The sequence below is a fragment of the Apium graveolens genome, chromosome 2 (assembly GCF_009905375.1).
Source record: "Apium graveolens cultivar Ventura chromosome 2, ASM990537v1, whole genome shotgun sequence".
In the NCBI taxonomy this organism is placed as follows: domain Eukaryota; kingdom Viridiplantae; phylum Streptophyta; class Magnoliopsida; order Apiales; family Apiaceae; genus Apium; species Apium graveolens.
This window is the reverse complement of record NC_133648.1, coordinates 312473277-312487963: the sequence shown is the minus strand read 5'-3', so window position 1 is coordinate 312487963 and position 14687 is coordinate 312473277. Positions and strand designations below refer to the sequence as shown.

Below are 14687 nucleotides of genomic sequence, written 5' to 3'. Positions count from 1 at the left end.
CTGGCTACGCCTACTGGTGTAGAAATAGGCCTAATGCATTTCTGGAATGCTAGTAGAAGTCAGCTGCCAGAACAAAACTTCAAACAAGCATCAGAGTCAAAATTAGTAGTGTTATTTCTTTATAAGATTATATATTTTGTCCTAGTATTTAGCTGCCCCTCTTTTTCGCTTGCTGGAAATGCAATACTTATTACAAAATGATTTATTGTAAAATTTTGAAAAGAAGCTCTAAGAATCTGTACTAAACTTGTTGGATCAAATGTGACCAGTTTTAAACTTTTGTTATACAGAATTTCGTGGTGCATGTTATTCACCTTTGTCGACAACGATGTCTTCATGTTAAAATTTTGTGGTGCATTGCAAGGTGTAATGTGAACCCTGAATGTTTGACAGTCTCTTTGAACAATGTAAATTAGTCTGTCAGATCCACAAACTGTCTAGTTTAGTTGACAAATGAAGCCTACAAGCAAATCAAGAAACTTCCTTTTACTAGTTGTGAAGTTAATAAAAAAAAACAGTTTTTTGTATTCAAGATTGTTTTAACATTACTCCCTCTTAAACAAGTCTCTGGAAAAGTGGAAATGTAGATGAGCATCTGTTCTAACTAACTAATCACTTGGCTCTTATATACCATACAAGCCTACATCTGCCATAAAAATCCAGTTTCAGGCTAAAAATATGAACAATGAGGATATTAACAAAATTATCAATGAAATAGTACAAAATTACAAGGCATCAATTATTTTTTGAGTTGCAAAATTATGGCCTTTAGAGCAATGAAGCTCTTAGTTTGTAGGACGAGTACCAGAAAGCGAATCACTCTGCTGCGGAGATGGGAAAACATCTGAAATAGTGTCCCAGTTCTCTTGCTTCCGACGTCTCCTATTCATGAACGTTGGTTTCAAAGGTGTTGCGGTCATATCAACTCTGCAGGTTAACATTGCTACAACTTCTGACATTGGTGGTCGCAGATCTGCGTGAGGTTGAAGACATAGAAAAGCCACTTGAATTGTTTGCAAAACATCCCTCTCCAGAAACCCGTCTTCTCGCAAACGTGGATCTACTAGATCCAGTACTTTTGACCTCTCAAAGAGTTTCCATGCCTAAACAGAAGTTGTACGATAAAGGTTTTGCTTATTGTTATGTCACTTAGCCGACGGACAATCAAAATAATAATAGTTGCTATGAAGGTAAGAAAACGTACGTATTCAGGGAGGTACTGCATGTCGGAGTTTAAAGTAAGATCTGTATTTTTCCTACAGCTGATAATTTCAAGTACCAGAACTCCGAAACTATATATGTCAGCCTTTTCAGATAATTCTCCTTTGATGGCATATTCCGGTGCTGTATAACCTCTGCAAGCAAGGAGAAGAACAAAGGTATCATCACAAATGAATTATAACATGGGTATATGATGGACTTCTAATCACAAAAAGTCTATGTAACACTTAAACTAATCATGCATTCTGTTGTCTCAAGCTCATTAATTAATTTCTCTGATTAATGAAACGAAATGGAGTGCGTCAGAGGTTTAGGTTTTTGTGATAAATTTAGGCAGAAGTTATTCACTTGGTGAAGAACACATAATGGTTAAACTGTTGGTTGATGGAAATATTACCTAGCATTGTTCTTCTAACTTGAAAATCTTCAAAACTTCAATGATGCATTCAGCTTTCAATGGATTTTGGTAATAAATTAGGTAAGGCGGTGTTAAAAATAGGGGCCAAGGAAGAGAACTTACAATGTTCCGGCAAAATTAGTGCTGAGATAAGCTTGGTCTTCAGGGAAGAACCTAGCCAGGCCAAAATCACTGATTCTTGGTTGGAATTTGGAATCTAGCAGAATGTTGCTAGCTTTGATATCTCTGTGTACGATTCTAAGGTGCGAATCCTCGTGTAGGTATTGCAATCCTTTAGCAATGCCAAGAATTATCTGGACTCGAGTACTCCAGTTCAGAAACTGGTCGCTCTTCCCTGTGTATGAAACATTGACATACATATAAATCATCATCCAAGTTACAAGAGTGCTTATTGAATACTAAGTTCATAGACACTTGCATAAAAAATCTCGAGGCTCACTAGAAGGTAATATCAGATGCAGATGTATTCTAAAACTCAAGTGTAGTTTCTAAGATATAACACAAGTACTGACTATGACTAGAGTTTTGCAGGTCCTACCATAGAGTATGAGATCCAAACTCTTGTTCTTCATGTATTCATATACGAGTAGCCTTTGATCACCGTCTGAACAACAACCTATAAGGCGAACAAGGTTTTTGTGTTGAATGCTTGTGATCATCTTCACCTCTGCAAGGAACTCTGACTCTCCTTGCTGGGATTTGTCTATAGCTAATTTCTTCACAGCAACTATCCTCCCATCTTCTAGCTTCCCCTGTCAAAGTCGAATCATAATGATATTGTAAGTCTGATAGGATCAATTGGCTCTATCAAAGGGAAATGAACCAGCCTTACACAAAAGATATATTCTCATACATACATCATCTAACAGAAATGCATGTTTTCTATAAGTTGGTAAAGTGACAGTAATTGGCATCGAGCCCTAATTTAGCTGTAGGAACTTCTACTATTACAAGTAACCAACAAATTTAAATTTTTCCGGAAACTTTTTATAAGAATACCATATGGACAAGGCCGAATCCACCTCTGCCCAAAAAATTATCCTGGTGAAAGTTCTTAGTTGCCTTCCTTAACGTCTGAAAGTTGAAGTAGATTATCGTGTGAAATTGCTCACCTAAATCTGCTGCTGCAATTTGAAAGTACACATATTTGAGTAAATGCAAGCTATATCTCAATACTATTGTGACATAGTGAGATATGGAAATGTTAGATGCATAACCTTGATGATTTCCACTTTGCAGTACAAAATTTTGTATCCATTCTGTTCTGAGAACTCTCCGAATGACAATTATGAGAATCAACAACGTTACAAGCACAACTAACGCCCCAAGGAAAAAGAACAAAGGCGTCTTTGGCTTCTCACACGAGGATTGTATATTCTGTGAAGTAGACATAGAGATAGCTGCATTACAAAGAAAGGTAATCTATCATCTCATCAACTTAATCCGAGTTTAAAGCTCAAAACATTCAGACAAATTGTTCATTTCAGCAATCAGAAGATAGGTACCTTCATATATGACGCGAGGCATGGCTTCAAACGATCGGCTCGTATATACTGACAATGAATTGATTGCTTAAACAATGAATGAAGGTAGAAAACTCTACCTAAGGTTTCTCATTTTCCGATACTGTTTTGAACTTTTTTCTTTCTTTCTTTGTCTGTTTTGCTTCGAGGTTTCCACCAGAAGAATGTATGGGCGGAGAAAGTGAATGATGACATAAATAAAGACCGCGATTCGGGCAATTCGAAGAAGCTGACAGGAAGATCATAAACAACCATCAATGAAGAAGACAAGTATCAGATAACTAGGTGTTTCCTATGCAGGCGGCAATGGAATTAACATTTTTGTCATTATAAATCAGATATTCCTCTGCCTCACAATGTAATTCTTTCATCAAGTAAACTTTGTTTGTTAATTTATTCTTGGGATAATTTGCATTTGTCATTTGGTTATTGGACATGATACTACCAATGACCAGGTTTAGATTGTAACAAAAAGAATACTTTAAAAGTCAATTATCTAACTAGTACTGCTTGCTTACACTCGCCATGTTGCTTACAAGTATAGATACTGCTATTTAAAAGACAAATTTTCACCCTCCACTCTTGAAAATATTTATTTTTTTAACCAGTACCGCAAGAGATCGAATCCTGAACTCACGCAAGTGAATAAGAGTTCAACCACTTCACCAACACTTTGTTGGCCTCTTGAAAATATTCAATTAGAAGAAGGGAATGCATTAGCTTTATCGAGTAGTTCTATATACCCCGAATTAATTTTTGAGACTTTTCTTGAATAATGACACAATACTTAGACACGTTTTAATTTATGAACGTATAACTTCCATGATCTCATTTTATTACAAGAAAACTATCAATTAATCATGTTACACGTAAGTATTGTTATAACCTAGCATTTTCCTTACCTTAATTTTTAATCTTAGCTTTTTACTCCAAAGTCCAAACATGGGAATGAAATAAAAGTTGAATTATACTCTTTTAAAAAATTATTCTCAAGTTATAACTCAGTTTATTAAAAATGATTCTTCTGTAGTTATGGTCTGTAGTTAAGGTCCACAATATTGATCAGATCAAGTATCCAAGCCAATAGAATGGCGGAATACCAAATTTTCAATTCTTCTTTGTCATCTTCCATATTTCTTTCTTTATTTATTTGGCTAATTTGTCATCTTCCTTGTTCAATTAGTGATTAAGGAGAGATTCGACGAAGATTATTTACTGATATACCCGTTCACTTCTACACACAGCAATAGCATCGCGACAATCTCAGAATTGATCAGTAGTAGATCAACTTGTCCCATATCATATCACAGCCTCGAGATAGCAAAATCATGAATAGAATTTCCGTGATAGGGTATTTGGAAATATGCATTTCATAAATGATGAAATTCAAATTATAGAATTTGTTTTATCATTTTAAATTCTCATATTTATACTAATATTTGAATATCTTGAATTTCAAATGAAACCCAAATTTAAAATCGCAACATGTTTTTTGAACGAATCCAAAATTTCAAATAAAATTCAAATTCCCAAACGGGTCATAGTTGTTTTACAATTTCGGTTAATTGGTGGGAACTGTGAATAACTAGTTCGCATATACTTGGTTTTAAGTGATGAAAACTGAGAAGTGAAATTTTGTTATTCTAAAGGAAGGCCATTTACTTGGTTCGAGTAATGAGAATCTACTCATACAGCATAAGATATAGGCTTCTAATGCTTCGTCCTTCAGGTATCTGGGCCAATCAGCTCATTTGCTTAAACTGTTAGATATTATAAGCATGGGCCGGGACATGACCAATCCATAGGGCCACCTTTGATCAATTATTGACTTTCTGTACATATATACAGAGTGTGTTCCTTGTAATTCACTGCATAAGGGTCCTCTGTCTATTTACTCTTCTCCTACTCTTCTACTTCTAAGCATAGAAAAAATTTACAACAATCTAATGATAATGAGATCTTGGCACACCTTTTTCTTCTGTTTTCTCACAGCTGCTATTTATCTGCAAAGTAAGGAGGCTGTGGCTGCTGCTACTTCTCAGTTTCACCTCCTGGGACGACGACCCTTGAGAGATCTCAGAATATTGCACTCTAGCCAACTAGATGCAGATCAGAAAATAAAGGTACGGAAATATGATGACTGTTACTTCCGAGTCTATCATTCTCATTTGTTCAGCAAGGTCTAATTGTGTATCACGATGCAGGTTCTTCCTATGGACACAACGTTAGATACAATCCAGCCTGACTCTTTCGGAAAAGAGTCAGCAAGAGTTGAAGATGAGCAGGAGCTTGTTTATCATGTCGATTATCACGGGGTAACAACTCACCCAAATCCAACCCCAAAGCATCCAAAACCAACCCCAAAGAGTTCGACACCATAGGCTATGATTTCCAGGGTATGCTCTAGGTGATATGTTACTATAATAGTCCACTTTTACTCTTATCATTTCCCGAGGGAAAAATATTATCTCTCATAGTAGCAGATAGGAGCAAGACTACATGTGAAATGTTTTAAATATCATTCTAGAATTCTAGACATACATGTGATTGATAGAAATCCTATAAATACAACAATGCATTTGTAAAAGGAACCTGTTAATAGTGGATAAATAGATGTCAATGATTTTATATGAAATCAATCCAGTTTCAGTTCCACTATCGAAGTCATTGGGGATGATAAAATAAAATCTTAAAACGTCTAATTTTAAGTTAATCTGACGCAAAATGTACCTGCCAGGTTTATTGGATGGGTGAAATAAGACGACTCTGTGATTACAGGACAATAACATAAATTTTTAAGCTATACCTTTGATTGCTAAGCGTCCTTTTCAAGTTGTGTGGCTATTACATGTGATCAGCATATATCATGTCTCCCCTTCCTTGCCTGCAAACAAAGGCACCATACCCACTTGAAAAGTAATTGATAAATTAAGTCAAAAATGTTAAAATAAGTTCAGCTTGTATGAACTGTCAATTACAATGCAACGAAAGCATTCCGTCCCTGTACTGGTTTCTCGCATGCTTGTACTTCTCAAGAAGCATCTTATAGCTATGTTCTATATCCTCAAATATTACTTCACTACAGAATTGAGAGCTAGCATGCATGAATGCAGATTCTGCCTTGTCTATATGCTGACCTACAAGATAGGCATAGGATTCAGTCTCTTCCAAAGGGCTGTTCCATTTTGTTCTTTTGATCAATTCACCCTTGCCATAAAGATGCTGTAGCCATCTAATGTCATGCAAGGGATCTTCATGATTCTGCACAGCAGCTTCGACCCTACTAACTGCATCCGTAAACCTTGACTGTGTGTTGACTTTGTTGAGCAAATGCCTGAAAGTAGTTTTTTTATTCACATTAAGCCAGCCTTCACTAACTGACGGTGACAAAACTGCACCGACTAAACAAGCCTTTCTATAGGTAGCATCTGTAGCAGCAACTGTCTTGATTACGATATGCATTAAATTAACAGCAAGCACACTCAAATCTATAGATAATGCATCAGCGGATGTATATCTGCAGAGGTACTGAGTTTGGCCCCAATGATGGAGTGCAACATGAATGAATCCTTCCCACCTATATGCACAAATTATCATGAAAAAACAGATTAAGAAATAATATCAAGATGAAACATTGTACACAAATCCCAGCAAAAAAAGTGGAATCAGTGAAATTCATTTATAATGTGAAAAATTAATGACAATTATTAGCTGGCTAAAATTTTGTGCAAAGAAACAATTAGATTATAATAAATGGTGAAACAATCCAGTACATTTTCTGGATTTTATTTCAAATCATCTCTTTTCACAATAACAAATTAACGACCCAAGTCAATGAATAGTAAGGACCAATAAACTAAAATTACTTTAACATCTCTTTACATCAACCAGGAGGATGTAAGCTGCAAGTCCATGTCGGCGCTTGATTATTCTAGACTCGAACATGAGTCACCTTTTCAGTTCTGGACACATGGGACCAAAACATGACCTGACTATCTGTCTGATTTAACACGTCCATAATAATAATAATAATTTAAATAATCAGATGAAGCACACATGCACTGTTTTCATGGTCCTTTCCAAATGCATTACAAAGATGTTTGTTTGTGGAAAAAAACACCTTAAAGCAATAATAAGAAACTTTATAACACTTCATCAATTGGAGCTCAAATTTATTTTTAAATTCCCTTAGATTATTGTATGTATGTGACAAGTTTGCATGTGTATCATAGTCCACAAATTGATCTACTAATATTAAAAAAAAAATCGATGAAAAAAATTATACAATAGATTAGAAATGTTAGTAATTAACAAAACAAGTAGATTTAGGGAAGTCCAAGGGTGTCATTTCCGGTTTTAGTTTATGCACTTCTACAACTAATTAAGACTTGATTAAGAAAAGGTTTAGACTTAAGAAAATAAAATTTCAATACAAAAGTCATATACAGATTAATAGTTATGGCATGTCATTTTTGGGTTTTGTCTCTCTAAATTCAGTCGAGTCAGACATGGTCACACCTAAGTCTTGTATGTATTTTGGGAATATGGAATGGTCAAATTTAATATTGGTAAAACACATTTTACTGTACATCTGACTCAACAATATAATGATATTCCAGATGCGCTCTATCCATAAAATGCCATCGCATTCAATATAGAATCAAAGATTGAAAATGATAATCTTTTGGGTGTAAAAGAAGAAGGAATGTTTGTAAACCTTTAGAAAATCCAAAATCTGAATTTAACTGATGGTGATTAAGCTAGAAGAAAGATTTTGTTAAAAGGTGAATCTGACTTGGTTTAGTTCGTTGATCTTTAAGCGATCATGATGTTTGTTTCAGCTCATTTATTATTATTATTATTATTTAAGCACTTAACCCTACAAAAATACATGTTTTGGTGTTTTTTCTGATAAATAAGTGCTCATATCTTGACAATACTAAAAAACCCAACACCCCCAGCGTGAAACAAGAAAAAAACCTTCAAAAGAAGGTTACAAAAATTTTCTGATCATCCCAAGCATGAAGCTCCATTAAAATATAGTAATAATTACTTCTATTCCATAACACTGACCTGTAACCACGGAAAACTAAAAATCCTTTAACGCAACCTAATTGTATGACCACTACTCCAAGAAATTCTCAATCGCAAAAGAGAAGAATTTTGTTTGGATTGCAACTCGCATAAAGGAATTCTCTTTTCAATTATCAATCAAAGTCTTGTAATAATCGTACATCCTCTTATATATAGGAGCGAAACCTAAGAACTTACAAGTAAGATCCCGATAACAAGGAAACTAGTAATAAAGGAAACAAATCATTTTTGTGATTCTAAAACTGTAATCTAAGAAATTCTAATAATCTATTTAATTAATTAAAGTATAATAAACTACAATCAACTTTACTCCTAAAATATAAAATATATACAAACTGATGTGACAATTCTATGCTTACATCTATTTACTATTGACCAATTTCAGCATATGGTTTAAATGGAATAAATTAAACTGTTAAGCAACACAAGCAAGTCAAACTCGTATAAGATATTTGGTAAATTGTTCAAACACCCCAAAGTTACTACCAACACGACATTATTGCATGTTATACGCTTCAAGTATATGAGTGGTAAGATCCAGCATGGTATATGTCACAAGTGAATCAGAGGCAAGCCAACACAACCTAACACGAATTCGTCCCAGAAAATACAAATTATGATTGGTGGTTCGGGTCAATTACGGGTCAATCCAAAAGTGACCCAAAAAATTAGGTTATTTCAGTTACTTTTGGAAAGCCATTAAAAACACGATGGTTACAAATATACAAATATGACCCAATACTGATATTTACACCCCTATACTTCCCTAGATCTACCTCACTTGTACCATTTACATTTTCAATCTCTTGTGCAACAATTATTTTTAACATATATACATATATGCAGAATGAACATTTAAAAAGAGATTTGATCTCCAATTCAAGTTTCTTGGAGGGAACGAGTGGTGCAGGCGTACAGATAAACATACAGTTCTAGAACCCAATGGAAAAGGAACTTACTCAAATGGAGGCTCAACTTCAATAGCAAGGGTTAAATGTAAGGAAAACTTGGCGATTTCATCAGACTCATCATTGTTCACTGTACATGCCTCGTGAGGCACTCCTCTAGGAATATACAGAACATCTCCTTCTTTCAGCAAAACTTGAGTGGACCCATCCTTTACCATTTCTTCGTTCTCCAACTTATTAATAGGGTCATACAAGCGAGGTAGCTGAAGACTCGGACGATGAAAAACCTTCCACCTTTTAATCCCAATAAGTTGGCAGACAAACACACAGTGGTCATCGTAGTGACAAGCCAATCCCTGGGAATTAGGCGGCGTAAGATACATATTCACACCAACTGATGGCTGACCAAAAAAAGATGCTAAATCATCTGCAACAGCAGCGATACTCTTGAAACGGAATTCCATGCCACGCATAGCGATTGAATAACCCTCTTTAAATGCTTCCTCACATCTCAATATATCGTTAAAATACAGAACATTAGGTGCCTGGGGGAAGCAAGAACCTAGATGTTCCGAGAAGAAATGCGTCTCTCTGCCACTGTCTGTTTTCAATACCCTGATGTCTTGTTGGTAAATTATGGGACAGGCCAAATGATCTCTCACATCATCTAAGAAATTTAGGATGTCTAATTCATCTGAATATATAGGAAGAGTCGAAATACTTTTTTGGAGCATTGGGGAAAGAAAAGTAGGAAATCCATGTTGAGGCCTCACAGTTTCTACAAAAGAACTAAAAATGTTATTTATTGATTTCGAATGCCCCCTCATATGCAAAGGTAATGTCTCCCAGTAATTCAGCATAAAACATTCAAAACTGGTCTCGCCTAAGTTAAAGATACTTCTTTCGACCTTCTCATGGTTGGCAGTTGTGGGCAATTGTCGATCATTAACAGAGAGTCTAAAAATACTTTCTGCCAGATTATTTGGAGTAATCTTACTTAGATAGAACTCTCGCATCAGCCTGGCATCTAGAATGTTGACAAGTAACATCTGTTTCTGTACTTCAGCCCATAGACTCTTCAAATAAACAACTAAATTTTCAGATAAGTTCTTTGGGATCCTCTCTAGCTGCTCAACTATACAAGTATTTAAGAGAGTAACTATGGTGTAAAGAAGCAAGACCAAATACTTATCTTCCCTGAATCCAATTTTAACACTCTTGGAACTGCCCTTTTCTTCTTTATATAAGCACAGCTGAGCTCCAGAACATTTAGGCACCTGATTAAACTGAGAACTAAGAGATGTTAAGTCAGAATTATACAATTAAATTATGCCTATACCCACACAAAAATCAGCATATCAAAATTTAATACAAGGGAAATTTTTTAAGAATTAGTTCGTAAATCATATTCAGTTCTACAGTTTCACTCTTAAAATAATACCTTATAACTAAAAAAATGTGCACATATATATATTTTGATGATAGGGAGAGAAGGGCTCACATGAAAGATTCAAGCCCGGAGAATTGAAGAAGGCAGCGTCTAGCAATGGAAGTCGAGGACAAATCAAGAGTAGCATTACAGGCAGCCAATGCGACAATCTTTTTCCTCTTGGAATTGCCCACCACATTTATTAGACTCCTGATTATTTCGTCATCTAAAGCAAATTTCTCGTTCAACTCCAGTGAATACAGACAAGCTGCACCTACTATCTCCAAGCTCCTTATCGCTATTTCATCACAACTGTTATCACATACCTAAAGAACATTACTTACCCTTACATATAAATATCAAAAATATATATAATTATTTAAACCTCTCATCACACTGCCTAGAGAACCGTTTTCACCAACTAACTCTACAAGCCTCCGCAATTCACTAATATATATACACCATTCACTAATTACACAAATTCCGTAAAATTATAGTTCCATGATCCATATATCCAATGCACACTAATTTTAGGTTATTTAGTACACTTGACAATTGCCCTAATGCTACATATGCTAAATAAAACAACATTCGAAACTATAGTTTATAATTCACAAATGCACGAATAGCACGTATACGAGATCAAAACTCACTAACAGTACAAATATGTGGCATTACCTAAATTAGTTCCAATACGAGCACGATGCACATTTACAAATGCCTAATAAATTTGTAAATTAATATTAAAAATAAAACAAGTAACCGTTAAACATTCGCACGAGTTCTCGCGCTAAAAGTGTTATGTCGATACATAATTAAATAGAAAAAGAGGAGATGATTACTTGGAGCGGAGTAAAAGCGGGAACAATGAGATGAAAGGATTAGGGAACTTTGAGATTAGAGTAACAGATAGACGATTCAAGCACTGAGTTAGAATCGGATTGGACTCGGGCGAATTATGTTGATGATTGTGAAGAGATGCTAGCATCACGGCGAAGAGGTTTTTTCCGGCGGCGTGGCCGGAAAGTGACGACGGCGACGGCTTTTTTCTCCGTTTTCTTTTCGTATTGTTTATTCGTTTCTCCATTTTCGAATCAGCTCACTTCAGTGCGAAAAAAATTGGGGATGAAATCTGAATAGTGTAGCGTACCGCATACTTCGAATTCAATTCTACTCTGGAGCAGGGGTGTAAATAATCGAACATAAACTTCGGGATAGAGCTCGGGCCAAAAGTTCGACAGGTAGTCCGGTCGAAAATTCGAATCGGTATACATTGACAATTTTTTTAAAAATATGTTTGGTTCGGTTCAAATTCGATTCAATTGAATATATAAAATATAATTAAAAAATTAATTATTTATTATAAAAATATTAAATAGTAGAGACTCGCAAATCCTGTGAGTCGAGTAATTTGAAACTTAAGTTTGATTCGATAAAGTTTGTTTCGGCAAAGAATTCGTAAGCTCGAGTTCGGCTTGATTATTATCGAGTAAATTCGAATATTTAATAATTCTCTCAAGTAGTTTACAAACAGTTTAACTCATTTACACCCTTACTCTACAATATTAAATTAAAGTAAAAAAAATTAACAAATTTTTACTTTTTTGTTATTGATCTGAAAATTTAATAAAAATACCACATTTTCTAATCAAACGACAAGAATATTATAAATTTACGAGTAAAGGGCACTTTGTGTACTCGTAGTTTGGCTGTCATACCACTTGGGATACTGATATTCAAAAACTATCACGTGTTATACCAAATTTTGGAAATTTTAACAGTTTTTTATTTTCCGTCAAGTCCATCCGACTCTGTTAGTTCTGTCGAGTGTAATTGTGGAAGTTCATTATTCTAACGGGTCTTTAAACTATATGTATATTATAGCAGCCCCAATTTATTATTGTGCATCTTTGAAAACCCTAATTACCAAATTGACCTCACCCACAAAGAAAGAATGGCTCGCACATATGAGGAAATTGATGCAATCCTGGATCTTGCGTGTTTTTGTGACCAGATGTCTGTTACGAAGACTTAATGGTTTGGGCCAAATGCTCGAAGGCGTTTTAGGGTTTGTCACAACAATAAGTGCGGGTACTATGAGTGGGTTGACATGGAGCTCGTGCATCGGAGATAATCAGAGAGATTCAATAGCAAGCACCGTACAGGGAGGGAAAGTTAAAAAAGAAGATTGGTCGTTATGTGAAAAGGTATGAAGCTGAGATGCTTAAAGTGAAGAAGAAGCTACAGGAATTAGTTGCGTGAATGTTCGTGCTCGTTAGTCTGATGATGAACATGGTTGTCAACTCCGTGAATGATGTGACTGTTGCTGATATTGAGGACTATGATGAGTTTGATGTGTGAATCTGTGTGTTAGGATTATGTTCAATAAACTTTCGTTTAGTATGTGTAATGTTTATGTTCTTTTTGACAATATTTGTAGTTCTTTTTTAAGGTTGTATGGATGGTTGTAAGAGTACTCTGGTTGTAATCACTCTTTGGGAGTTTATGAAATCTAATGTATGGACAAACCTATGATTGTTACTATATATCACTGTGGTTGGCTTGGTAACTAACAATTTCATAACATTCTTAGAAAAGGTTGAATAGATTATAGCAAAAGATAAAGTACATTCAAAGATGTCAAATCATTTGGTCATAGATGTTGCTCACAAAGTGACATATGTTATTTAAATTTAGACCAAAGACATAAGATGGTAAATATAAAAGATGACAAACACAGTATGTACCAAAGACCAAAGATGCACAAGTGCCAACCAATACTACATTGTCTAAATCTTCCAAACCGGATTATCTCTTAGTTTGGCTTGCATTTTCCTTCTTCCTGCTTCAATATTTTCCCTGCTTGTGGTGATTACCTTGTTCACAGCGGTTGCAGGCATTGGTTGGATTCCATGAGGAGTATTCTTTATCTTAGTTTGAAGCTTCAACTTTCTGAACACCGCACCTTGACTATTATCATTAATTCTAGGTATTTGTTGCTAAGGTGAAGTTTGTGGAACCTCGTGAGCCTGTTATGCCCGAGGTTGAGGTGTTGCATTAGGTTTCTCAAAAATTTTGTCCTTGTTTGCATTCTTCTTCTTGGTATGTACCACTTTCTCACAACCATTGGCAATGTCAGATGCCTATGAAAACAAATAATATAACTATCAGATATCTTACATTACAGATCAAGTGCATATATATGAAAAAAGTTAGATAGGTTACCCTAGTTTTGCATGTCCTTCTGTTGTGACTATACTCACTGCAGTAGATACATTTAATTTGTGTATTTTATCTCTTCAGTCTTGTAGCATCATTACCAACAATGTCAGTTGCCTTGTTTCTTTTCTTTTAGGTCTACCTGTTTGAGTTTTGACCTCCGGAAGAAGTGGTTTTGGATAGGGTGTCTCTTTCCACTCTTCCTACCATAAATAGGCTCTACACTCAAGAAACATGTCCTTGCTATAACAGTTGTTAATGAAAATTTCAAAATTTTTCTTGCTCCATGTTATACATGCACAAACATGATAGCATGGTATCCCTGATAACTCCCACTTTCTACATGCACATTTATGTGCTTCTAAATCAACAACCATTTCATACCCACTTGTAGTCATTGTTACTAGATATCTTGCACCATCACTCTGTTAGGTCACACACACTATAGAAGGGGGTTGAATACAGTGTATACTACAATCAAATTGAATTAAGAATACAAGTATGAAACACATAATAATCTTATTAATAAAACAGTATTACAATGGAACCGTCCTCTCTCAGTGATGAACAAATATCACGAGAGCTGCTAGGGTTATAATGAATAATATTCTCGATTAAGATAACACATGTAGTGTAAACCCTATGTTGTGTTTATATAGACACACAGTTACAAGATAATCTTCTAATTGATATCGAATATAAGTCTGCATCCTAAAATATATCAATTAGTTATCTTTTCTTTCAAGTCTTCTATTTTTCATAGAATTCTCCTCCATGCATATATCTTCTTGTTTTAGTCTTGATCTTCTTTCCTTTCAATCAGCCGCCTTCCTTATCTGAATGTATTCTTAAGTCCTAATATTATCTTCTGATAA

General features: G+C 35.1%; 2 protein-coding genes across 2 annotated transcripts; both read right to left on the bottom strand.

Moving 5' to 3' along the window:
- Window positions 1-659: 659 nt before the first annotated feature.
- Window positions 660-3272, bottom strand: LOC141706395 (cold-responsive protein kinase 1-like). The gene is made up of 7 exons (XM_074509164.1): window positions 3145-3272; window positions 2857-3039; window positions 2639-2763; window positions 2178-2391; window positions 1742-1973; window positions 1205-1355; window positions 660-1103 (listed from the first exon to the last, which is right to left on the bottom strand). The coding sequence occupies exons 1-7, from the start codon at window positions 3164-3166 to the stop codon at window positions 786-788; spliced, it is 1245 nt and encodes a 414-aa protein (XP_074365265.1). The 5' UTR covers window positions 3167-3272; the 3' UTR covers window positions 660-785.
- A 2830-nt stretch (window positions 3273-6102) lies between these two features.
- Window positions 6103-11835, bottom strand: LOC141708754 (uncharacterized). Its single transcript, XM_074512521.1, has 4 exons — window positions 11436-11835; window positions 10666-10905; window positions 9216-10457; window positions 6103-6739 (listed from the first exon to the last, which is right to left on the bottom strand). Exons 1-4 carry the CDS (start codon window positions 11678-11680, stop codon window positions 6133-6135), a joined length of 2334 nt encoding a protein of 777 aa, XP_074368622.1. The 5' UTR covers window positions 11681-11835; the 3' UTR covers window positions 6103-6132.
- Between the last annotated feature and the right edge of the window lie 2852 nt (window positions 11836-14687).

Excerpts from the sequence above, each read along its gene's own strand:
- LOC141708754 (XM_074512521.1), bottom strand. The coding sequence starts at position 11,680 with ATGGAGAAACGAATAAACAATACGAAAAGAAAACGGAGAAAAAAGCCG. Across the intron at positions 10,906-11,435 it reads CCGCTTTTACTCCGCTCCAA|TTGTGATGAAATAGCGATAA; the intron begins GTAATCATCTCC and ends ATGTGATAACAG. Across the intron at positions 6,740-9,215 it reads GAAGTTGAGCCTCCATTTGA|GTGGGAAGGATTCATTCATG; the intron begins GTAAGTTCCTTT and ends TTGTGCATATAG.
- LOC141706395 (XM_074509164.1), bottom strand. The coding sequence starts at position 3,166 with ATGCCTCGCGTCATATATGAAG. Across the intron at positions 2,764-2,856 it reads GCAAAGTGGAAATCATCAAG|CAGCAGATTTAGGTGAGCAA; the intron begins GTTATGCATCTA and ends TTCAAATTGCAG. Across the intron at positions 1,356-1,741 it reads ACTAATTTTGCCGGAACATT|AGGTTATACAGCACCGGAAT; the intron begins GTAAGTTCTCTT and ends CCTTGCTTGCAG.